This window comes from Diabrotica virgifera, chromosome 7 (assembly GCF_917563875.1).
Source record: "Diabrotica virgifera virgifera chromosome 7, PGI_DIABVI_V3a".
Classification (NCBI taxonomy): domain Eukaryota; kingdom Metazoa; phylum Arthropoda; class Insecta; order Coleoptera; family Chrysomelidae; genus Diabrotica; species Diabrotica virgifera.
This window is the reverse complement of record NC_065449.1, coordinates 3,422,584-3,449,297: the sequence shown is the minus strand read 5'-3', so window position 1 is coordinate 3,449,297 and position 26,714 is coordinate 3,422,584. Positions and strand designations below refer to the sequence as shown.

At 32.6% G+C, this 26,714-nt stretch overlaps 1 protein-coding gene across 1 annotated transcript in view; it reads right to left on the bottom strand.

The window, feature by feature from the left end:
• Positions 1-3,516: 3,516 nt before the first annotated feature.
• The window catches only part of LOC126888374 (splicing factor U2AF 50 kDa subunit-like), a 33,752-nt gene continuing 10,554 nt past the window's right edge, over positions 3,517-26,714 (bottom strand). Inside the window, exons 5-8 of the mRNA XM_050656571.1 lie at positions 17,785-17,907; positions 7,196-7,369; positions 6,127-6,270; positions 3,517-3,773 (exon numbers count right to left, since the gene is read on the bottom strand). Coding sequence (XP_050512528.1) covers positions 3,642-3,773; positions 6,127-6,270; positions 7,196-7,369; positions 17,785-17,907 — 573 coding nt within the window. The 3' untranslated portion in view covers positions 3,517-3,641. The remainder of the gene's footprint in view (positions 3,774-6,126; positions 6,271-7,195; positions 7,370-17,784; positions 17,908-26,714) is intronic.

The following is a 26,714-nucleotide window of genomic DNA, read 5'->3' as shown; positions in this document are numbered from 1 at the left end:
ATCGAGAAATCGCGAGATTGCGAGTCCAATTCCCGGACGATTCATACTTTTTTCTTTTTTTTTTGTTTTAATATTTGGCATTGTTAAGTTTTGGTTAATTTTTGGTAATTATTGTTAATTTTTTGTATTGTAACTGTTAAGTAGGTATATTGATTTCGTTGAAATTATATTATAATAGAAGTATAACTTCTTACGTGCGTACAAAGTACACACACACACATTCTTTTTTTATAATATATTGTTACTATGGAACGCTTACAATTTTCAACATCTTTAACAACAAAATACTTGGATCACAGAATATATCCTGGTGTATTCTCTGCTTGAATCTTCCATAAATAATAAACAATAAATAAATTTTTATTAAGTTTACGTCTTAAATCAATGATTTATCAAATACACTATCAATATTATTTAATCAACAACTCAAAATATTCCCGATGCCATGTCAAATATTTAAAATTGTCACTGTCTTGTCACCATATTCTGTTCGACTCAAATGCGTTGTATGACAAAGATAGCGAATGTTCGATTTGGAAAATATCACCACGGACATGGTGTCCATTTTTTTCGAATCCTGAAGAAACTAATAAATATTTTTAAAAAATTTAAACATAGATTGAAAGACTAAATTATTACCGAGGGCCGAAAGTCCCTTAGAATAAATAAAAAGTTTCTTTTGAATGAGATATTTGAAATTAAAAATCACACTACATTTTCTCTTAGTTTTCCACACCTGTAATTTATTAAAATAAATATAGAAATTTTCAGGGACTTTCGGCCCTTATAGTAATAACGTAATCTTTCATTCTGCGTACAAATTTCTCAAAAATACTTATTAGTTTTCACAGGATTCGAAAAAAATGAATACCATTTAAATAGCATTGGAGCCGAAACTTTTTACCGATCCTCTTAAATGGCCGAGGTCGTACCCTTTTTGTAAACACACAGAGAGATTACCGGTTTCCAGTTCCGTGGAACTGGATTATTCTCCACGTGAATCGAAAAGGATGAAATATTCCAGGCCATCGGTACCGCTATAAAAAGAGACATCGATATGTTCTTTTTATTCTCGATAATTCCAGTAGCGGTCCCAAATAGTATTTATAGCAGACAATTTGAAATGGGGGAACCATTTGAACAAGTGTGTTTAACATTGTCGTCGCGATTTCTTGGAACATATGTAACGGGTACAGTGTCCAGTTCAGTTCATATCGCTGTCCCCTCATTACGTGCCCCAGATATTGTAACTTTCTTATTTTTATTGTGTTTATTATTTCGTATTCTTTGCCAATTTCTCGCAATACTTCCGTGTTGGTTTTCTTCTGTGTCCGTGCTATTCTAAGCATCCTCCTGTAACACCACATTTCAAAGGTCTGTAGCTTTATGTGTTCTTGCTTCAATGTCCATATAGCAGTATCGAAAAGCTCTTAGCCTCAGTTCTAATATAAGGTATTTACTGCAGAGAATTGTTTTCATTTTACAAACGTATTTCTTGCTAAAGTCTTTCTCATGAACATTTTTCAGTGCGTCACAAATGATAGAAAAAAAGGTAAGTCCGTGATAATCAACGAACTGTCAACCAACACTGATGGAATGGCCCAGTCCCATTCAAACAGTGAAGCGAGATTACCAGCAACATAAAAGAGAGAGGTCCTAGAGAGACAGAGAATTTTTCAGGTAAAATTTGTTACAACTATGATTTACAACTATGATTTGTTACAACTATAATTTGTTACAACTAAGAGTTGCCAGATGTGATTTTATAAATCCCCCACTTAGAAACTGAAATTCCCTCAAATTGAAGCTCAAATCAGCCAAATTAAAATTTTGCCACATTTTAATAAATTAGTAGTCAAATATAGAGAACAGTAAACAACAATTATTCTACTTTTCAACAGAGGGCCCTGGAAATAATTCATAGGTCCTATCTTCTTCGATTATAATATACAGATATATGTATACATTCGCAAATTTAATTTCCCATGACCCCTTAAAATCTTCCATAATTTTCACCCCAAAAAATCTCCCAACCATTTTTGCTTAGAGAAGTTCCCCTATATGCTTTCAAATTACCCCAAAATTGTGGGAAAATATCCCAATCTGGCAACCCTGACGATGACGATTATCTTCCCTCCTTTACCTGATTATCTTCTATCTCATTCTGAAGGCATTAAATTCGCTTCATGGCGATTCCATCAGTGTTGGACAGTTCGTTGGGGATAATACACATTTATAATTTATAACAAATTTATTCCAACATGACATTTTAGTTAAATCTGACAGTTGTTATATTTTATTTGCAATTTGGCATAAAAACAAATCGTGTTTATTATTGCATTTATAAAATGGTATTTTCTTTGATTTGTATAGTCTTATAAATTGTACAGAATATATTCCTAGATATATTATTATATAATTCGAAAATAATTTTTTTCGCTTATAACGCCATCTATCGACAACTAGAATAAATGTTGTAAATGTCTGTAATCAAGGACGTGCCTTTTTTCTGTCACATACAATTTAATGCGTTAGAAAGAAATCGAAAAACTGTGATGCACTGAAAGATGCTCATGAGAAAAAGAATATTTCTATCCTGGCCCTGATTTCTGTTGTTTGATCAATATTGTCTGAAATCCAGGTTCCTATGTATTTGTGTTTATCAACCCTTTCTATCGGTACATTTCCCAAAAGTATGTTTATATATTTGTTATTATCACATATTTGGTCTTTTTTATATTCATTTTTCACAAAAACTGTTTGTTTTGCTTAGCAGTAATTGTAGTTGACCAGCAGAGCTTGCCATAATCACGGTGTCATCTGCATATCTTATGTTGTTAACAGATCTTCCGTTAATTATTATCCCTTCGCTTTGAGATAGTAATGCGTCTTCAAAAATGGCTTCACTATCACTATAACCATTAAATAGTAATGGAGACATAATACATCCTTGCCTACTCCTCTCCTGATTTCAATTTCTGGACTGGGTTCATTATCTATTACAATTTAAGCTCTTTGATTCCAGTGAAGGTTTGTTGTTATTCGTAAGTCCCTTTTGTCTATGTTTTTGGTCTTTTCATGTTTAACTTTGTCAAATGCCTTTTCAAAATCAACGTAACAAACATGCACATCCACGTTCATATCCATGCATCTTTAAGCTAACACATTAAAAGCAAATAACGCGCCTCTGGTTCCTAGTCTCTTTCTAAACGCAAACTGACTATGATCTATTTCTTCTTCCAGTTTTGTATTTATATGTCCATGTATTATTTTCAAGAATAATTTGAGAATGTGAGCATAATCGTGAGCTGTCCTGCATAATCGTCTCTCCCCAGGTCTTCTTTGGTCTTCCTCTCCTACTCTTTCCAGGAATCTGCACTTCAGCTATTCTTCGTATTGAGTGATTGACGTTTCGTCGTTAAACATAACCAAACCATCTTAATCTTTGCTCTCTTATTTTGGCATCAGCTGAGTAGGATATCAATGATAAATAAAAATAAAAGAAACGACTACCAATTGGTCTAAAACCTAAGTCTACTTTATTTATACCTATAAACAAACTTTAGATATTACAAATATTTTAATACGAATGTGTAATTCATGTAAATAATTCTTAGTAGTAAAATGTTGTAAGTCGAAATTTAAAACTCTCGTCTATGATATTTATCTGGATCGAAGTATGATGTCACCACTACACGATTGCTGAATTTCCTTCCGGTCAGAGTTTGTTGTGCCTTTTGACAATCCAACACAGAATTGAACTCGACAAATACCTATAAATAAAAAAAATCTATAGTTAGTTTATTGTGTAAATCAAATATTACGAGGTTTTTCTTTTTAGTTGTTATATATGCTATAGTTAACCAATAATGAATAAACTAAAAAAGAGACAAATGAATTGGTATGGGCAAAGAACATCGTGAAAAGAAAAAGAGGCAGACCAAGAAAAAAATGGATACAGAAGTAGTAGAGGCGGGAAAAGTTAAAGGAAAATCACTCGAGGAATTGAAGAGATGGGTGAATGTAAATTAAAATAGCGATCCCAAATCCGACACCCTGATAGGGTACAAAGAAGGGGAGAAAGAAAGTCTTTTTAGTTTTGCATATAGCCCTTAGAGGGCGCCATCAATAAAACCTTCTGACACAAATGTAACCTCAATCTTTTGTTGATATAAACCCAGAATTTCATTTCAATACAAGTCGTGTGGATACAGTGAATTTTTGAAATCAGCAAGTCAGTCGAAAAGTAGATCTTAGTAGAGAACATTTTCGAGTAATAATTTTTTACAATTATAGAGAGGATTATCCCAACAGCAATGTCTCGTTGAAATGGTTTCTGTTTGAGAATGAAGCATCACACTGGTCAACTATTTCCCGCTGATATTACGAATTTCAGCGTGGTCGTTCTAGTCTCAGCGATGAATCCAGGTCAGGTCCACCCAAAACAGCAGTCACATAGCAAAACATTGATGCAATTGGTTCGTTGGCTAATTAAGAATGACCGCCGTGTAACATACCGAGAGATAGAGGCATCTTCACTTCAAAGACCTCGGTCTAAAAGATCCTACATGAAGAACTGGGTGTTATGAAGTTGGTTTCCCGTTGGATCCCTCATTTGCTAACAGAAGAGCAAAAAGCGGTTCGCGTTAGTTGGTGTCGAAAAACATTGGAACGGCTCAATAAAGGAACCCCAAAAAATGTTTATAGTATTGTTAGTGGCGATGAATCTTGGATTTACTCCTACGAACCGGAAAATAAACGCCAATCAGCTGTGTGGGTGTTTCACGATGAGGAAAACCCAACAAAAGTTCTCGAAGTGTGTCAAAGAAGATGGTCGCAACTTTCGTGTCAAAATCTGGTCATGTGTCAAAATTGCTGTAGACGGTCGAAGACCGGAGATTCTTCAGATAATTTTAAGACAACCCAATTCACCTAGTCCGAAAAAGCTTCCTAAGGGAGCTAGAGCTCTTTAAAGATGGCGTCTTGGAATTAGTTTTTCTTAAATATCTCCAGAACGCTTCTATTTAGAAAAATGAAAACTGGTACGCTTATTTATCTTCCAAAAATAAATCGATTCCATCAATTATGAATTTCTAGTACCGGTCATAGACGCCCGATTTGGGTAGGGCAACGGGTATTTTATCGCATAACTTTTATGTATTTGCGTTCTAAGCATTTTTGACAAAGGAATACTAAATTGTCAGGTACTCTAGTACTAAAACGTACTCTTACTTTAAGTCGGTAGGATGCATCGTTTTCTAGAAAAATCGATTTAAAAATTTTTCGTTTATTGAATTTGAAAAAAGTTTGAATTTTTTTTTCAAAAATAAGCGGTGTATTTTACCGACTTAAAGTAAGAGTAATTTTTAGTACTGGAATACCCCATAATTTAATCATCAAGTGTCAAAAATGCTTAAAAATAAAAGACAAACAAGCTATGCGATAAAATAACCGTTGACCTACCCAAAACGGACGCATATGACCGTATATATTTTCGGTTATTACATAAATCATATCGGTTTTCGTTTTTGTAAATAGTTTTTTTTTTGAAATTATTTTTCAAATTCAACAGACGAAAAATTTTCAAATCGTTTTTTCTAGAAAACGGTGCATCCTGCCGACTTGAAGCAAGAGTACCTTTTGTTACTAAAATACACAATTTAGTAATCCAGTATTAAAAATGCTTAGAAGTTAAAAGACAAAAAAGTTATGCGATAAAATAACCGTTGCCCTACTCAAAACGGGCGCCTATGACAGGTACTAGAAATTTGTAATTGATGTAGTCGATTTTTATCTCTAAAAGATAAATAAGTGTACCTACCTACATATTTTAGTTTTTCTAAAAAGAAGCATTCTGGAGATATTTAAGAAAAACTAAATCCAAGACGCCATCTTTAAAGAGCTACATTAGAGCTAGAGTACATTAAAAAATACTGGAAGTTATCACATACCACCACAAACGAAAAAGGGAAAGACGAAGAATGGATGCGATGGTCAGATGCCTGAAGAAACACACTGGGTCAAAATGGATGCAAATTGCCCAAGATAGAGAGGCATGGAAAAAGGAAGAGGAGACCTATATCAAAGGATGGACGTTTAGGGCTGATTAGATAGATAGAGACATACCTTTCCACAACCTGGTACTTCAACACCATCAATGGGTCTCGGAATTTCAATACTTCTGACAACACCATATTTATTACATTCTTCCTTGATATCTTCAAGAATATCTTCATATTCTTCTTCGTCTTTTAACTCATCAGGTGTGACCTATAAAATATTAATATATTGTATTGTTGACTTATTAAATAATATGTTTTATGGAATAGTAGACAGTATTGTAAGAACTTAACCTCAAAATATTAAGATTATGACATGGATGTAGACTGGCGGACCGCTCTTCTCATAATATGCTCCCCATATATGTTAAACAATTGTGGAGACAGTATACATTCTTGTCTGACACCTTGTTTTGGATGGAATTAGATTAAGAGTGTATCAAGCACTTCTGTTTCAGTAATGTGTTTGTATAGTTCAGTTATAAGCAAAATTACGTGTTGTGGTATTTAAATCTTAAGTGTTGTCATTTGACTATGGCGAATGCTTTGCAATAATCTATAAAACAATTATATCGTGGGATATTGAATTCTCTAGAGTTTTCTATTATTTGTCTGATGTTTAGAAGGTGTTCTCAAGTACCACCTTTGGTAAATCCAGTTTGCTCTTGGGGTATTTCCCTGTGTAGAAAACTTTTCAGAGTCCCATTGATTTATGTGTAGCATTGTTTTACTGGCACGTGAGACAAGGGAGATGGTTCTATAGTTGTCGCATCTATGGAAACTGCCTTTTTATGTATTGTCGTTATTGTAGATTATGTCCAGTCGTCAGGCGATTGCTTGGTATACCATACCAATTTTATTTCGGTTTCTTCTGTGGCTTTGAACATTTTTGCTGTTATCATTTATCATATCTGGATCTGGTGTTTATTATACTTGAGTTTACTGATCACCAGTCTTATTTCATTCTCGAGTATTTAGGTTCTTCTTCCATTTCTTCAGGGGTTTCTTGAAAAGTTACTGGTGTTAATTATCTTTATATAGATCCCAGCAATACAATCTCCATGTCTCTGCTAAATTTTCTCTGTTGGTTCTCAAAGTCGACATCCTTTATAAGAAAATATAATTTTGCGACTTACCATATTCAGAAGACACAATACTTCCGTTGCAGGTCCTGAAGCACCGACCAAACTGAGACCTGGCACTTGAATTTGAACAGCAGGCAACACTGTAGTATTTTTAGCTCCAACACTAGCTCTTTGAACAATTAATCGTTTATCTCCCAATTGCATACCATTTAGACCAGCTATAGCCTAAAAATGGAAATAGAACATGAAATAGTAGCTGGAATAAGATTAAGTAATTACAGGTTGACAGAAATATCTGAAACTGTCAAGGTCAGAGAGATCGAAAATTTTGGTTACGCGACGTTGTCAGATCAAGCGGATTTCAAAGGTTTTTCGGTTTTTTATTAGTTACCTGTTTCACGGAAAATTCCTTTCTGCTTCCTTCTGCGTAAATTTTAAAATATTGTGTATAATTTCACGGGACTGTGCACTTAGTGTCCTATTTTTGACACTTGTAATATTCATGTTTATTAAAAAATATTAAATTATTATAAAAATATTTTTTTTTTGTTTTCTGGTCTTGGTTTAAAACCTTTAGCCACATGTTTGAAGGATAATGAAGCCAAAACTTAGTAATACATTTCAGCATAATCACAATCTCCCAAAATGATTTACCTGTGTAAACAAGAAACAATTTATTAATGAAAAAGCTTCTCAAACAACACAGGAAATATTCAATGTATTCTAAATAAACAACTATTCGACGATTTTATCTGGCAATATCGCAAAACCACTGATTTCGTGCACAATGCGTTTTAAATGTATGTTAACTCTTTCCACCAACGCATTTAACTGAAGTCCCCTCTCCTTGATTTGCTACCTGAACCCCCTTCGCAGTTTCAGATATTTCTGTACAATTATTATAGTTTGCTGTTGACTTGAGTATATCGAGGGGTTTGAGCGAAAACCCGATAACTAACAAAACCATTGTTTAGAGATAATCGCGATTTAAAGATTTTAGGAAGTTTGAAGAAGATTTAATATCGTCACAGGAAGTTTTATCAAATATTTGTTATAGCCAAATGGCAGAGAATTTAATATTTAGTTAGAATAATTTATTTTAAGTTTAATTTATAAAAACTTATTTACAAAAAAAAAATAAAACGTGATATTTATCGGGTTTTACCTCGTTGAATGAGTATAATATTTGATTTTATTGGTTTTTATTTTGAATTTTTTTAACTATAAAATAAAAGTTAATTGTATGTTATTCCAACAAAAATAAATTAATCTGCATTCTTTTTAGAAAATTAAAAGGTAAAATGTGTCTTCTTCCAATTCTTCTCACATCATTACGTCTGGAATTCGATCTACGATATAATTACCGGTTTTTAAATTTGTTATTCAAGCATGCACCTCTTCTGGAAAATATTTTCTTGGCATATCTTTATCAAATCCGTCTTCTTTGCTTCACTTATTGGAAAGGTACTTTTATATAACTTTGGTAAATTTGATGTTTTGCAGAATTGCGTGGATGTTAATTAAACACCGAAGTACTTCTAGTCAGTTTTATTTTAAAAGAAAACTCAATAATTCTACAAATAACTTAAACATCAAAATCAACATTTATTTTTCTTTTTGACACATTTTTACTTTTTTTTGACATCTGACACTTATATAACATTGTTTCCAACTACATCATACAATAACAAAAATCCCCTAGATTTGCCGTTGCTTATTTTTACTGGGTATTCAACACCCCCCCTCAACGGTAAATCTCCTAGATCTAAATTAATTTTTTTTATTCTAAACCTAGCAACTCTCTAAATTTTTTAAACAGAGTTAAACCTAATGGTTTTGTACATATGTCAGCCTGTTGGTCACTTGTATTAAGATATTTTAATACAACAATATTTTCCTTAATTTTATCTCGTACAAAATGAAATCTAATATCAACATGTTTTAGTATTTTATGAAATTCCGGATTTCTACTAACCCTTATAGCGCTTTGATTGTCTGCATGAATTAGAACCGCTACATAATCAGGTTTTATTTTTAAATCATACATTAAGTATCTTAGCCAACATGCTTCACTCACACATACACTTAGTGCAACATATTCAGCTTCAGTAGAGGACAAACTGACTGTAGACTGTTTCCGTGATGCCCATGACACCGTGCAATTAAAAACTTTGAATACATATCCTGATGTAGATTTTCTATCAGTACGGTCACCTGCCCAATCTGAATCTGAGTACCCTACTATCAAATTTTCCTGTTTATATTTATGTTTATAGTATATCAAACTCATAGTAACTGTGCTTTGAATATATCTCAATACTCTTTTTATTGCTACCCACAAATCGTTACTTGCACATGTTTGATACCTGCTTAATATACCTATAGCTATACACAAATCTGGTCTTGAGCATAACATTGCATACATCAAACATCCTATAGCAACTCTACATTTCTTTTCTATCTCTATGCTCTCAGATTTTTCTCGTTTGAGAAAATCGTGGTGAAAATTATTATCCATTGGTGTTGTTGATGGCTTGCAGCTTGACATGTCAAATTTCTTCAAAACATTTTTTAAGTAAACAGTTTGATTAATTTTTATTTTGCCTTCAGACAAATTTTGAGTTATGCACATACCCAAAAAATGTTTTATTTGACCTAAGTCGTTCATTTTGAAGTTTTTGTTTAAAATGTATTTTATTTTCTCAACTTCTTGATCATTTGTACCTGCCAACAGCAAATCATCAACATACAGCAAAATGTATATCCTACCTTTTTCATTTACTTTAATATAAAGACAATATTCATATTCAGATCTTGAAAAACTCAAATTTTGCATCAAATTATGAAATTTGTCATTCCAATTTTTAGGTGAACTTTTCAAACCATATAAGGATTTTCTTAATTTGCAAATAGTGCCCTCTTTTTCTTTAAATCCCTTTGGGAGTGAAATAAAAACATTTTCTTTAATATCCCCATTTAGAAATGCACTACAAACATCTACTTGATGAATTTTCATATCAAAAGTATTACACATGGCTAAGAAAATCCTTATTGATGGTAATTTTGCTACTGGACTATAAATATCATTAAAACACATACCAATTTGTTGAAAACCTCTAGCTACCAAACGAGCTTTATATTTCACTACTTTACCATTTTCATTTTTCTTTTTCTTGAACACCCACTTGCACTCAATGACTTTTTGACCATCACTACTTTGCACAAACTCCCATGTTTCATTTTCTAGCAACGCATTTATTTCTGATTGCATAGCTTTCTTCCAATTTTTACACTCACTACTGGCCACTGCATCATCATACGTCTGGGGTTCTTCATCATCACTAAAAGTCAACAAACTCATTTCGTCATCATCCAGAACATAATCATCATATCTTGAGGGTCTTTTTATATGTCTTCTCAGGTCATATCCATGCTCCTGCTCTATTTCATTCACATCTTCAATACTGCTATCAGTTTCGAGGTCACTCTCACTGCTTTCTTCTCTATTATTTTGAGGTTCTTCTGCTTCACTGTCATCTTCTTCTGACTTTATCTCCTCACATATCATCTGTATGTTTTTATTCATGTCTGTCTCCCCATTTTTTATTTCTATGGTTTTCTCGGGCAAAAATATGACATCTCGATGAATTTCAACTTTATTTTTGTCTGGGACAAATATTTTGTAACCTTTTACATCCTCACTGTAGCCAATAAAGAAACCAAACATATTTTTTGCATCCCATTTTAATCTCTTCTCTTTTGGGACATGCACTGATACTCTAGAACCAAAACTCTTGAGTGTAGAAATATTATTGACTTTCTTTTTGTACCATAATTCATAAGGTGTCACATTTTTTATGCTACTAGGGCCTGTTCGGTTTAAAACATACACTGCTGTATGTATGGCCTCTGCCCACAAGTTTTTATTCAACTTTTGCCCTTGTATCATAGTTCGGGCTGATTCAACTAGGGTTCTATTTTCCCTCTCAGCCCTACCGTTCTGCTGAGGCGTATACACTACTGATCTCTGATGTTTTATGCCTTGATAGTCAAGCATCTCCTTTATTTCTTGGTTCATAAACTCTAAACCGTTATCTGATCGTAAAGTTTTCATCTTGTAGCCTGTCTCTCTCTCGGCTAATGATATAAAATTTTTAAGGTGTTTCTTAACTTCTGATTTATTTTTCATGAAATACGCGTACCTATAATTTGTATAGTCATCCTTTAACAACAGGAAATACCTATTTCCCCCTAAAGACTCTTCTTCCATAGGGCCACATACGTCTGTATGCACTAATTGTAATGACTCACTTGCTCTTGATTCACTTAACTTGAATGGTATTCTGTGTTGTTTACCTGTTAAACACTGTTCACACACGAATTTTTCGTCTATAAAATCAATGTTATTTTGCCTTAAAAAGTTTCTCACATATGTAGTATTTTGATGTGCTAGTCTGCAGTGCCAAACTCTCAAACTTTCTGTTGTTTTTGCAGAATTACACTCTGATAAAAATACATCTACTAAACAGCTGTTTTCTTGAACTTGACCGTCAGACAAGTTTTCGTTAGGGGTGCGTTCCGAAATTAAAATATTTGCAAAGGTTTCAGTGTTTTGTTCTTGTGAGAATAACATTTTGTATAATTTGTTATCCCGTGTTGCCAATGCTCTTATTTCTCCTTTGTCATTATAAAATTCACATTTTTCATTGTTTGAAAACATCTTATAACCTTTATCTAAGGCACATCCAGCTGAGAATAAATTAAATTTTAAATCTGGCACAAATAATACATCTGACAGGGTTGACTTTATAAATTTCTTACCATTAAATGCCCATAGAGTTATTTTTCCAATACCTTTAACTGGTAATTTTTCTCCATTTCCGACTTTTACTTGTTTTTTATAGCTTATCTCTATCAATTCTTCAAACAGATCTTGATTCCAGCACATATGTTCGCTAGCTCCTGTGTCCAAGCACCATTCATTTTTATTTTTCTTACTCCCAGTATATACCATGAATGCATTACTGTCAATTTTATTTTCTTCTCTGCTTGTCTGTTGTTTTTCATTTTTATTTTTATTAAACCAACACTCTTGTAAGTTGTGTCCTCGTCTTTTACATTGACTGCATACTTTTATGTCTTTCTGGCTATTATTATCTCTCTCTTTCTTCTTGAAAAAGCAATTTTTCGCAATATGGCCACCTCTGCCACAAAAATGGCACTTTAACCTGGTTTTCTTTTGCCCTTTAAATTCTCTGCTTGTATCACTTTTCATCGCCAATGCTGTGCTGCCCTGTGCTGACTTACTTCTTTCTTCTTCGATAAGTAGTCTTGATGTAAGTTCATCTAGGGTTTGTTTATCAGATGGTACGGATTCCCATGCGGACCGAAAATGCTTATATTCCTCTGGCAATGCCATAAGTATTTTTGTCATGATCATTTTATCGGACAGCTCTTCACCAGCTTGCTTTAGCTTATTTTTTATCTCTTCAAGCTGTGATATGAATGAGGCAACATTTTTACCTGATGAAAACTCCAAGAGAAAAAACTTTTGTTGCATTAAATGAATGCTCACCTCTGACTCTTTGTCGTAGACAGACTTCAACTTTGTCCACATATCTTTCGAGGTCTCACAGGATAAAATGTGTGTCATAGGGCCTTGCTCTATTCTGGTTACTATAAATTCTTGTGCTTTTGAATCACCAGCATCCCATTTCTTTTGGTCATCTCCAGTAGTGCTCGGTCTCACAGACTTTCCTATTACTATGTCATAATAACCACGGCTTTTTAGCACTACCCTTGTTTGAAATTTCCAGGCTACCCAGTTGTCACCACCACTAAGTTTCAACGCAGCCGATGAATTTTCCATTTTTCGGATTTATGTTTTTCTTTTTTTATGTATATATACTCGAGCTTCTTTTTCACCTTTTTTTCAGCTTTTCTTTTTTATTTTCGTTGGCCGCGGCAAACTACCGACACAGGCTCTTCAACACTGACTTTTTTTACTGGCGAAATACTCACCAAAACAAGTGATCTGGGCCATAACCTGATGTTTTGCAGAATTGCGTGGATGTTAATTAAACACCGAAGTACTTCTAGTCAGTTTTATTTTAAAAGAAAACTCAATAATTCTACAAATAACTTAAACATCAAAATCAACATTTATTTTTCTTTTTGACACATTTTTACTTTTTTTTGACATCTGACACTTATATAACATTGTTTCCAACTACATCATACAATAACAAAAATCCCCTAGATTTGCCGTTGCTTATTTTTACTGGGTATTCAACAAAATTGCCCGAAGTCGGTAAGTCTATGATTGCTTTTTGGAATGAAATTTGTTTTAGCCTTTTAGGGCGTAGAGTAGGAGTTTTTTAATTCAAACCAATATCTTTTGATAATTTTATCAACTGGTTACCGTTTTCCGCTATTGTCTTCTTTAAAATATCATCCAGTAGAATAACTGTTAGCTACAGCATTTAATATATCATCTAAGAATATACACAGCGTTTATTAAAAAACTTTTGACACACTGGAATTCATTCATGGTAAGCTAGTGGAAAGAAACATTTCTTACTAAATGTTCGTTCTTTCTTTGGGAAGTTTTAGGGACAAGTCTAGTCCTAATTTAGTTTGACAGTTATATTGTACAAAATAAAAATTTTTCTAGACTAGACTACTACTACTAGACTCCAGTAATTTCTACAGAGTTTCAATAGCCTTCAGACAACTTTTCAGTACACTTAAATTATAGTAAATTACAGTAAATTTAAATTTACTACAACTGATTTGCTGTGGTACCTTGGAAGCTCTGAGTTTGTTTTTCATTTTAAATATGGGCCCCATTCTAACCGCTTTTTTTGTTTTCGTAATATTCAATTGTCAATTTATGCCATCTTTTACTGGGTTTTCGCAGGAAAAAAGTGTGCTGAAATTGAATAAACTATCATAGTCTAAAATTCTTTATCGGATTTTCGCTTTTCGCATGAATCTATTTTGTCACAATGAACAATTTTGTAATCTTCATCTCCTGTAAAATTAATTATCAGTTTTTAACTTAGAAATATTTCTAATAAAATTAGTAACTTTACACAGGAAAAAGAAGATAAATGAGTCGACCGGATTCTCATATTATAAATATGTTTACAACAAAGTATTTTTATCAGTAAAGATATATGTCGGGTTGGTGTTATTTAAAAATATGAGTTTTATATATAATAACGGTTTTTACCATGTTTGGTTTTTATTAGTTATTGTGCTTAAAAATATTAATATCAAATAATAACATTTATCGCCAACCGTCACTAAATTCATTCATTATTGTACTCGTTTGACGCCATTTGCGGCAGTAAAGTAACACTTTATTGTACTGAAAGAAGAATTTTACTTTACCTGCCGCGATTAATCAAAATAAAGTGAGATTGAATGTAAGTGGTCGATGGCAGTAATCGATTATTTATTTGAGTGAACTTAAAATTTATTTACTTTAATTATTAAAAATATTTTACAATTATATTCATAAAACATAAATCAAAACTTTACAGATTTAGTAATTAGGTACTTATTCAATATTGATAATAACTATCGATTAAACATCGATATCGGCCATCATGCAAAAGCTTTCTGCCATCGTCATAACTGTCACACGAAATTTTTATTTCGTCTAAAATTAATAAAATTCATCATCATCATTCTCTTTGCCTTATCCCTATGCGGGGTCGGCTTCCCTAATTGCATTTCTCCACACAATTCTATCTTGGGCCATATCAATGTTAATCCCCTTTACCAACATGTCCTGCCTTATCGTCTCCCCCCAGGTCTTCTTTGGTCTTCCTCTCCTACTCCTTCCAGGAATCTGCACTTCAGCTATTCTTCGTATTGGGTGGTTAACGTCTCGACGTTGAACATGACCAAACCATCTTAACCTATGCTCTCTCATTTTGGCATCAATTGGTGCCACACCTAGACTTCCCCTAATATACTCATATCTAATTTTATCCTTCTTTGTCACTCCACTCATCCATCTAAGCATTCTCATTTCCGCCACATGCATTCGCTGTTCCTCTTTCTTTTTCACTGCCCAACATTCAGTTCCGTACATCATAGCTGGTCTTATGGCTGTTTTATAGAATTTTCCCTTCAGCTTCATTGGAATTTTTCTGTCACACAACACACCACTCGCTTCTTTCCACTTCATCCATCCAGCCCTAATTCTACTGCATGCATCTCCATCTATTTCTCCATTACTCTGTAATACCGATCCTAGGTACTTAGACTATTGCTTTTTACAATCATTTCACCATCCAAAGATACCATTTTATTTGTAGTAGCTCCATCTTTAAATGAACATTCCAAATACTCTGTTTTTGTCCTACTAAGTTTTAAACCTTTTTCCTCCAGAGCTTGTCTCCACTGTTCCAGTTTTTGTTCTAAGTCTCTTTCACTATTTCCTACTAACACGACATCATCAGCATACATTAAGCACCATGGAATGTTACCCTGTATTTTCGCTGTTATCTGGTCCAAAACTAATGAGAATAAATACGGACTAAGCACAGAACCTTGATGCAATCCTACTTTCACATGAAATTTATCAGTCTCTCCCACACCTGTCCTAACACTAGTCGTTACTCCCTCATACATATCCCTCACAATCTTTACATATTCACCAGGGACTCCTTTCTTATTGAGTGCCCACCACAGAATCTCTCGAGGAACTCTATCATATGCTTTCTCAAGATCAATGAATACCATATGAGCGTTTGTGTCTAAAATTAATAAAATTCTTAAATATTTTTAGTTTTGTATTGATTCAAATACAAATTGTATATTATGAAATGGTGTTTTTGTTAATTGGATTATATTTATATAGGACGGTGACAGATATTAATGATAATTTGTTAGCAAATATATTTATTTAGAATTTCTACTATTCATCAAGGGAAAAGCAACTGCGCTACGGTAGGCTACACTTCATAAACAATAACGTAACTATTAACGGTATTTTTAATTTTTGGTATTTTATTTTAAGTGTTAAAATTGGTTTAAAATTTAAACAAAAATACGATTAAACTGTTTAAAATATATTTATTTCGTTGGAATCATAATAACAGAAGTATAACGTCTTACGTGCGTACCAAGTACACACACCCTTTTTTCATTAGGATGTAATTAAGTAAGTGTTAATGTTTTTTATGATTGGCGATAAAATTTTGTATGCACCACGTCAGTAAAGGCTCTTTATAGAACTCGTCTGTTACTCGCTTCGCTCGCTCTTCTCGTAATATCAGACTCGTTCGATAAAGAGTCACTTTACTGACTTGGTACATAAATAACTATTACCAGTGGCAGGAGACGTGTTTTTACTACAGCAGAAATAACAAGCTGAAAATGCGAGCATTATCATAACGAAAACTTTGTTTATATACCTATTTAAATTCATAATATAGAAAATTGCTATTACGAAAAACTGTTTAGAATTAAAAATTATGTTTTAATGTGCAAGTACCTCATTCTAATTTAAATGTTGTGAACTATAAAGATACTTTACTCGAAATTCATATTTTTTTACATACCTCGTATAAAATTAATAAAATTTGATTCATGATGGTTGCATCATAAATCTTAGACCAAGAAGAGATTTTTATGAAGAATAACTTTTCTTCGTCAAATTAAAAATACAAGAGTTATAAATGAAAATGATGTTGGTATCCATAATTTGAGAAAATTCGTCAAATATTTTTTTCCATTAGAAGGATGTAATTTCATATATCAGAACATACTTTTTTATTCCAAACCACATTTTAAATAACAATTTTCCAATATTGTAAAATAAATAATACATACATGATAAAGATATTTTTTACTGATGCACTTTACTTGGATCTACAGACCTAGCGAGTCTCGTAAATTCCACGGCTTTGCGCCACGCTTCACGCAACCGTATTTGCGTACTTGTGTTTTGAGTTGTGTGCGCTGGTCGCTGGTCGAGTGGAGTTTAGATAATTTACCAAATTTAAATATACCTAATCGTTTCTACTGATTCATTATTAATATAGTATAATATCTATTATTGCTTTCAAAATATACTCAAATTGTATTTTTATACATTTATTACACATATTATTTTATATAATAATTAAATTCACTATAAAATGTCATTTATATTTCATTAATAGCTAAATAATTTGAAATTTAGTTTGACATTCACGAAGTGTCAAACTTAAATGTAAATAATAACATTTGCTTTGCTTAACAAATTCAGATTAAAAAAGTAGCCTACTTCCTAATCAAAGATTTCAGCCGACGTTTAGTGCCTGGTAGGAGATAACCGGATTGTGACGTCACATTTTAGATTTTGAGGTCGATTATCTCGAAGACGGTTAGAGATATCGAAATGCCGTTTTCAGATTTGGATTCAGAAGACAAAACTACATAAGAATCCATCGATACATCTGCTCTAAGTATTGCAGGAGCGGCAACGCAATAACACACAGACTTTTGCAAATTTATAAACGAAAAGTTTTCGTTGAAAATACCGGATTTCATAATTTTGATATTTATCGGGTTTTTGCTCGAACCCCTCGATATGTATCAACAAGAATTTTTAAAGTTGCTAAACATGAAGTTGTACGTACCTGGTCCGTCATTGTAATATCGATGTATTCAGCAAATGCATATCCTTTGCTTAATCCAAATGCAGTGTCCTTCACGAGATTGAAAGCCCTCAATTGTCCAAAAGACATAAGCAGTTCCTTTACCTACATATTTTATGATAATTAGAATTGTTATTAATATACAGGAAACGATGAACTCAGAATCAAGTAAGCGAAGTGACATTATTAACTGTTTTAGTAAGTAACTTGTGATATCAAAATTTATTATTAAAAGTTTATTAATAAACTACAACTATTGAATTACAATTTTTTGTTCTTTGCGTAAAAATAATCTTACTTAAATATCTCATAATCACAGGTGTTCCCCCTTGAGCTTGATTCTTCTGCTTCTTTTTGCGCGGTAGTGTGATACTTGGTGATTTATCTCCTGCTGCCTGCTATTTTGACCACACGGGTCTCTTCCATTCTGCATATGTGGGTATTACATTCTTTCTTCTATTTGGTGTCCATTAGTTTATACGCTGTATGTTACATTTTTTTCTAATATTTTCGCTCCTCTTTCGTTCTCTCATCGCATTTCCTGTAATTCATCTCAGTACTCTCATTTCCGCTTTTTGTACTTGATCTCTCATTTCTTTGTCTTCACAGCTGGACAGTATAATTCCAAGGTATTATTTCGATAATGCGAATCCAATAAGACTTAGTGATATTAGATAGATAAAACTAAACTTTTTATTCGCATAATTAACATGTTTATAAGTGGCAATAAAAACTTTTGTGCAAGCCTGATTCACCTTTGATTCTGAGTACATTATTATACATAAATATTAATTTACCATTTATTTGTTAGGCTGTGTATTTTAATAACAGTGATGGGTCGTTTCATATAACACAAAGGACAGGAAATAATATTATTAAATCATTTTCGTTCACGGACATCACAATAGATGGTATCTTTGTAAGCTAGCCACTTGAGTAGGAAACAATTACACAAGACATTCGTTGGGCCTTTTGTGTTTGATTTTGTATTCAGCCCCAGCGCACAGTGGTGAATTTCGCCGAAAACCTAGCCAAAATGTAAAAATCTAAGTTTATAGGTATACCTGAGAGATTTTATATGAACCTTGGTCTGTAGGTTTTTGAGAATCATAAACGACCGTTAAGGATACAACAATACAAGCAGATCATGCATGGGCTCCCATCTAAAAATTTTTAGGGGAGGGGCCAGACGTGAAGATGTTGCACGTTACATTTTGTATACTTTGGATGACAATATATTAGTTTAAAGCAACAGAAAAGCTAGGGGGCCGTGGCCATGCCCATGGGCGCCTATGAGATCATATATTTATATTAGTGTAAAGTTGTGATTAAATGACAGCGGACCAAATAAAAATTAAGTGTGTTATACATATACAATCATATTGGGGCATTGTTTGGTTTTCATATAGAACTATAGACGTGTATTATTTTGTTAGTTTATAGTGGATGCTATGACTGAAGGTAAGTGGAGTATTTTAATATACTTTTTAGACTTTTTTCTTCGTAAACTAGACTTTATTTACAACATGTTTGCAAATTGGCAAGAATTTTCAATCGTTTTAAGTTTACCAAGTTTTAAAAAGGGAAAAGTAAAAAAGTCTACTTTGCTCAGCAAAGATATTTTGTTTAATAAATAGTTCAAAATGTATATAAATATTCCTCAAAAAATCAACTGCAGCCAAGTCCATCCTTAACGAAATATAACATGCTGGAGAATTTGTACATGAAAAGACTTTAATGTTATATGGTCAGTTAATAAAGTAAGAACAAAATATGAAGCATCTGATCCAGTAAATTTACAGTTTTTTACACAAGAGCCGCCGTTTTTTGTTATTTTTTTTGCTTTCTTCTTTTTCTAATCTTTAAGTCCTTTTACTCTTATGTATAATCCTGTTTTTGTTTCCTTACTTTTATAATTTTTAATAATTTTGGCTGTGTGAGCCAAAAATTTTAATTTTTTAAAAATGAAATGCATAAACGAAACTTTGTGTTAAGAAGCCACACATTGGTAGGTAATAATTATAATTAATCGGATCCATTTACCAAACAATTAAGACGTATTAAGAGTTGACCTACCTGTTTTTGGCTTCTTAATATAAAGTATGGTTTATGCATTTTATTTAAAAAAAAGGCAAAATTTTTGGACTCACACGACCAATATTATTAAAAAATATAAAAATAAAAGAAAGCAAAAAGATAGACCTATATATAAACGTAAAATGACTTTAAGATTAAAAAAAGAAGAAGAAAGCAAAAAAATAAAAAAAAACTTTGGTTCTTGTGTAAAAAAACTGTAAATTTTCTGGATCAACTGCTTCATATTTTGTTCTTCCTTTATTAACTCACCATAACATTAAAGTCTCTTAATGTGGAAATTCTCCAGCATGTTACAGTTTTTTAAAAAGAAGAATTCCGCTAATTTTGCAACTTGTTGCAGATGATTTCTTGAGGAATATTTATATACATATTGAATTATTTATTAAGCAAAAAATCTTTGCTGATCAAAGCTGACTTTTTTACTTCTCCTATTTTAAAACTTGGTAAACAGAAAACGATTGAAGATTCTTGCCATTATTTTGTAAATATGTTGTAAATAAAGTTTATGTTAGGAAAAAGAATCTAAAAAGTATATTGAAATACTCCACTTACCTCAAGAAATACCATCCACTATAAAATAACAAAATAATACACGTCTATAGTTTTAAACGAAAACCTAACAATGCCTCAATTGTATAACACACTTTAATTTTATTCGGTCCACTTTCGTTCAATCCCAACTTTACACTAATATAAATATGTGATATGCTTGTATTGTTCTACCCTCAACGGCCGTTTATGATCCTCCGAAACCTACATAGCAAGATTCATATAAAATTTCTCGGAATATATAAACTTAAATTTTTGCATTTTAGCCAGGTTTTCGGCAAAATTCACCACTGTGCAGCGTCTGGTGAGAACATGGGAACTCGAAATGACAATGACAAATTGTGCTCCTATGCCTTATCAATATACATTATTAAGGCACAATCAAAATTAGGAAATAATTAAGAAAATACATAAGAAATAAAATAAGTTGAATAAAATAAGTATACTAATAATTTTAGTGGAAAATCAAATCGTACTGTGATTGGCCTTGCTCATACTTTCATAGTTTACGGTTCTAGGCGTTCGGCGCGTGAACTTTACTGCGTTATGGCATTAAAAACATGTGAAAGAATAGTATTTTTTTAAATTAGATTATAAAAAAATATGTTTATATTTATACTACATCAAATTATTCATCTTGGATCATAATACAACTACTATGTAACTTGCTTCGCTATAATCTAAAGTTTTAGTAGCTAGCAAATCTGGTGGAATTATACAATATGTAAATCGTTCAGCTGGACATTGTATATATTTAGATACATAAATACATACATTGTATTATATTGAGATAATTGTGGCAACTGATCTCTCTCGATGAAAATATGGTTATTAGCATTAAGGGGTATTTACCTCAAAATTGATAATTCATTTCAACTGACACAAATAAACGTCAAAATATGACAATGTAGTAACTAAATATTTTTGGCCAAAAGGAATGGGAAAACTGTTTAGTTTTGAAATTATGTAGTTTTTAAATAAAAATTATTTTAAAAATTAAAGAAAATTATTAACTCATTAATAATAAACTTTGTTTTTGATTTATTTATGGACAGCCTTGCTTCAAAACTCAATCATTCTATTAGTTCTAACAGCTCTATTGCACCAAAAGCTCGTCCTCAAACAGAAGCTTCAACGAACACAGGTTAGTGAAGTTGCCACAATTCTCTCAATGTATATTCCCTACGTCTAGCTGAACGATTTACGTACTTAGCCTTTTTTAATAAAAAATATCACACAAAATTACAATACACATTATAGATGTTTGTAATTGATCAATACATACAATTTATAATCCCCATCACAATTATTTTGAAACAGCCTCCAAGTCAGTCAGAATTAGGAAATGACATTAACGCTTGGTCGTGGGGGTATATTTACGTGACTTGCCTTGACTTTCCACAGGGTGTTCAGGTTTATTTGTTCGCAGAAACCGACTCAAACGCATCGAGCTGATAACCCTAGCTACAGGGCAAAAAACCAGAATATATAAGACGATATCAATACAGGTTTTATTTTATTTCTAAGACTTTTTTTGGTGTTAACAAAGAATGCCGTAATTATTTTAAAATTCTGTTTTTATTACTTGGTTATGACTATGTTTTATCTCGAATTTAGTAATATATTTAAAACATAAGGTCCGGTTTCACCAACACCAAATAAATCAATGAATAGCTATTCGTCGAATAAAATATACAGTCGGAAAAATGAAAGAATACCCATGAACGAACATATTATTATAAAACACGCTGTATTTTCCTGACCGTGTCACAAAGAAAATTGCCCAGCGCAAGTACATGTAATAATAATTATTACATGTACTTGCGCTGGCTAATTTTTTGTGTGACACGGTGACAGGAAAATACAGCGTGTTTTATAATATGTTCGTTCATGGGTATTCTTTCATTTTTCCTACTGTATTAGACGTTTAAGTTTATATTTTGTTTCAATATAATTTTGATAATAATTTAGAATTAAACTGGGAATTTACTTTCTTCTAAATATTTACAGCCAGGTTAACTTGCCAATTTACTCGAAGAGTAAGTATTTTTTTGATAAATTAAATTATTTGACGTTAGTAAAATGGAGAAATGTCAGTTTATTGGTCGAATAACTTCATAGGATAATTCGAAAATAATCATAGAATAAACTACTATTTGTCGTTGGTGAAACCGGCCCTAACATGAATATTACCCCCCCCCCCCGTGAGCTATTATTTTCCTTGCTTCTCTATTGTGACAAGGCGTGTTTCTTCTGGTCATCTAATTCTTGCATTTATGGTCTTTCCCTTTTTCGTTTGTGCTTAGACGGTCTCCAATGTATAATCTTTTTTTTTTTTTTTTTTTTTTTTTTTTTTTTCTTTTCATATCTTTTATTAAAAAAAATTGTAAACAACATACTTACAGCAAATTGTCACAATTGAATAATAAGTGTCTAATATACATACAAAATTACAATTACAAATACTATGAGTTAAAAGTTAAAATGTGTGATTTAAAAACTCATACACAGAATATGGTTCTAAATCCAATAAAATGCTTTTTATTTCAGTTCTAAATATATTAAAATTCTGTTGCAATTTAATTCTAACAGGCAATTTGTTAAAAAATTTTATACACGAATATGTAGGTCCTCTCTCTGTTGCGACTAGCCTATGTATAGGAAAATTGAGCCCTACATACCTAGTGGGTATGCTGTGTTTTGGCTCAGAATGTGTAAACCTATCCCTATTCTTGAACAGGAACAGTAAACACTCATATATATAAAGCCCTGCCACAGTTAATAATCTTAACTCCTTAAATTTTCCCCTACAGGTCCTTCGAGCTTTTATCTTGAGCATTGTTCTTATTGCTCTCTTCTGAGCAATGAATACTCTATCAACATCAGTTCCTCCTCCCCAGAAAATAATACCATATCTGAGCACTGAGTAGATGTTTGCAAAATAAACTGTCTTAAGGTGTTGTAAATTCAAATACTTAGACATTACTCGTAATGAATAACATGCCATGTTGATTCTCTTGCGAACAACACACAGATGCTCTGACCAATTTAGATGTTGATCTATGTAAATACCCAAGAATTTTGTATTTGTTGATAATTCAACAGTTTGATCATCCAACTCAATCTCCTCTGGAATTATCTCATTATTTTGCTTTGTGTGAAAACAAACACAGTTAGTCTTCTCAGTATTTAAAACCAATTTATTTTTTAAGAACCAATTCTGAGCTGTTTTTAAGTGATCTGAAGAAATACTCAGAAGATCCTCAAACGTTGATGCTAATGTTAATAAGTTTGCATCATCTGCAAAATTTACAAGGTGAGACTCACTGCTCAGTATTTCGCTACCAAGATTGTTAATGTAGAAAACAAAAAGAAGTGGTCCCATGACACTGCCCTGAGCAATACCAAGTTGTAAATTCCCTTCTTCTGAAGAAAACTGTTGTCCTTCTCGAGTTATAATAACTTTTTGTCGTCTGTCAGTGAGGTAATCTCTTATCCAGTCCCGAGCAGGGCCACGAATTCCATATCTTTCTAGTTTGTTGATCAAAATATGATGATCTATGCTGTCAAACGCTTTTGATAAGTCCAGGAACATTCCCAAGGAAATCTCCCCGTTCTCCCATCCATTCAAAATCTTATCCACGAATTCGTATGTAGCTGTTTCAACAGACCTTCCCTTGAGATATCCATGTTGTGATTCAGCAATTAGGTGGTCATCATTGAAAAAGGCTATAAGTCTTGTGCACATTGCTATTTCGAAAATTTTTGAAAATGTCGGTAGTAAACTGATGGGTCTATAATTTTCCAATTTGGTTTTATCTCCCTTTTTATGTAAAGGTTTCACTAGAGCTAACTTTAGTTGGTTAGGGAAAATACCATACTTAAAAGAGTTATTAATAATGTGGCACAATGGTTCTGCAATCTCTTCTGCACAATGTTTCAACAGATTCGCCGAGATCCCATCATAACCTGCACTTTTTTTATTTTTTAGCTTTGAGATGATATTAAGAATTTCAGAAATAGTTACTGGTATAAGAAAAAAAGATTTGGTGTTATATGGAATACTGCATGAAAAAGTGGCTTGAGGTTGAGTTTTTATTAAATTAGGACCTGCATGAAGTACAAATTTGTTAAAATTATTACAAATATCCTCAGGCTTACCACTAATATTCGAAGTTTGATCGACATATTCTGTAACTGTACCATTAATTTCCCTAACAATCTGCCAAACGCATTTTGATTTGCTTTCACTGTTATTTATACGCTCTTCATAATGAGCACTTCTTGCATCGCTCAGGAGACGATTGTATTCCTGCTTCTTTGTTTTGTAAGCCTCACTATAGACCCTGTCAGACCTACTAAGCACTAGAAGGATGTCTAGCTCATTCTTACATGCAGCAACCTGCTGATTAGGTTTTAGTATTTTTTTTGCCGTACATTTTTGCTGAACTGAGACTATAGGAAAGCAATAATCAAAGGTAGACCCAACAATACTGACAAAAGCATCCCATTGCTCATTTACCAGTGATTCAGGGGTAAAAAACACTGAGTCCCATTTTTGACTAAAAAGCATAGACTTGAAGTTATTTTTATTTGTAATTGAAAAAATTCTTTTTTTAACTTTTTTGAGTTTTCCACTTATTTGCAAAGTAAAGGACACCTTCTGGGCAGTATGGTCAGACATATGAGTGCCTACCACCTCTGCATCAAAAACGTTTATATTAGTGTAAATATTGTCAATACAACTTTGAGAAGTCCTACTTACCCGTGTATATTCTAAAATAGAAGGAGCAAAATTAAAAGACTGCAACAATTCACTGAAATCTTTAGCATTACTGTCCTTAACATTCATTATATCTAAATTAAAATCTCCAGCAATAAAACATGTGCATTGCTCATTCAGTAGTATATTTAGAACTGACTCAAGTTTTACTAAAAAGTCATGAACAGGTTTTGTGCTTGTTCTGTATATACATATGATTATGACCTTTTTTTTATAAAATGAGAGTTCTACGGCAGAACACTCAAAACATTCTTCATCGCCAAATATGGTTATGTCACTTCTATGTACATACTCTATACCATTCCTTAAAAAAATTGCTGTGCCTCCATATCCATTTTGCCTGCAAAATGCTGATGCCAGTGAATATCCCACCAAATTATATGCGGACAATTGATCGATGGTTTTCCAATGTTCGCTCACACACATAGCAAGAACATTTTTTTCATCGTTTAGAAATTCTTGAAGAGCATCATGACTTGTTCCTATAGATTGAAGGTTTTGGTGCACTATACACACCTGGTCAGAAGCAATTTTTTCAAGTTGATTATTTAACCTATCTATTGAGGTGCTAGATTCTTCAGGTTTAAAAATTCACTAACATAAAGACCGACTGGCCAAAAATCAGGAGTTAGGACTGTGGGCACGCTCTCTTGTGTTACTCCAATTTTAAAAGAGCTAATGAACTTTTTCTTTGTGCGTAACTTTTCTATGACACTATTTTGAACCCCATTTTCTAGCATGTATGATTGCACATCCTTTGCTGTTGAATCGTCAGTGAGACCTGACAAGAAAATCCAACTATAACTAGACACACTGGGGGCAATTTTAAGATTGGAAGTTCCATTTCTTTTGCCTTGAATGGGTGCTGGTCGTTTATTTTTTAAGAAACCCCTTTTTCTTTGAGTTTCCCAACCATCCATATGTTGATTTTTACTTGACGATGATGGAGCATTTTGATTCGTTGTATTATTAATTTGAGTTTGTTTTACAAGATTTTCATGTGAAGACTTAACAGTTAGTCTTGAATCATCAGGTTTTATTGTCTCGTCGTTATTAATGTTTAACACATCATTCATTATTAGCTGAGTTTGTGTCTTCATAATTTCTAAACTAACAACTTGTTCATTTATTTTTGACTGACCTTGTATGACATTCTCATTAATTTTCGTAGAGTTTCCTTGAAGTTGTCCATGTTTGTCTGCTGAAGCCTCTTGTTGTTTTGTTAAAATCAAGGTAGATTGCTGTGGTACAACAAGACTATTGTTTTTATTACCCTTGGGCTGTTTTTTGTCCATCTGTTTATCTTTTTGTAACTGATTCATTTTTTCTTCTAGAGATACTATTTTCTCATTCAAAAGTTTTATTAAGACTTCCTTGTCTACTATTATAGTGTTTTTATCTTGTATTGTTGCTCTTAATAATTTATTTTCTTCTTTTAAAGAATATTCTTCTATTGAAGTTGAGGTTAGGTTGACATCACCTT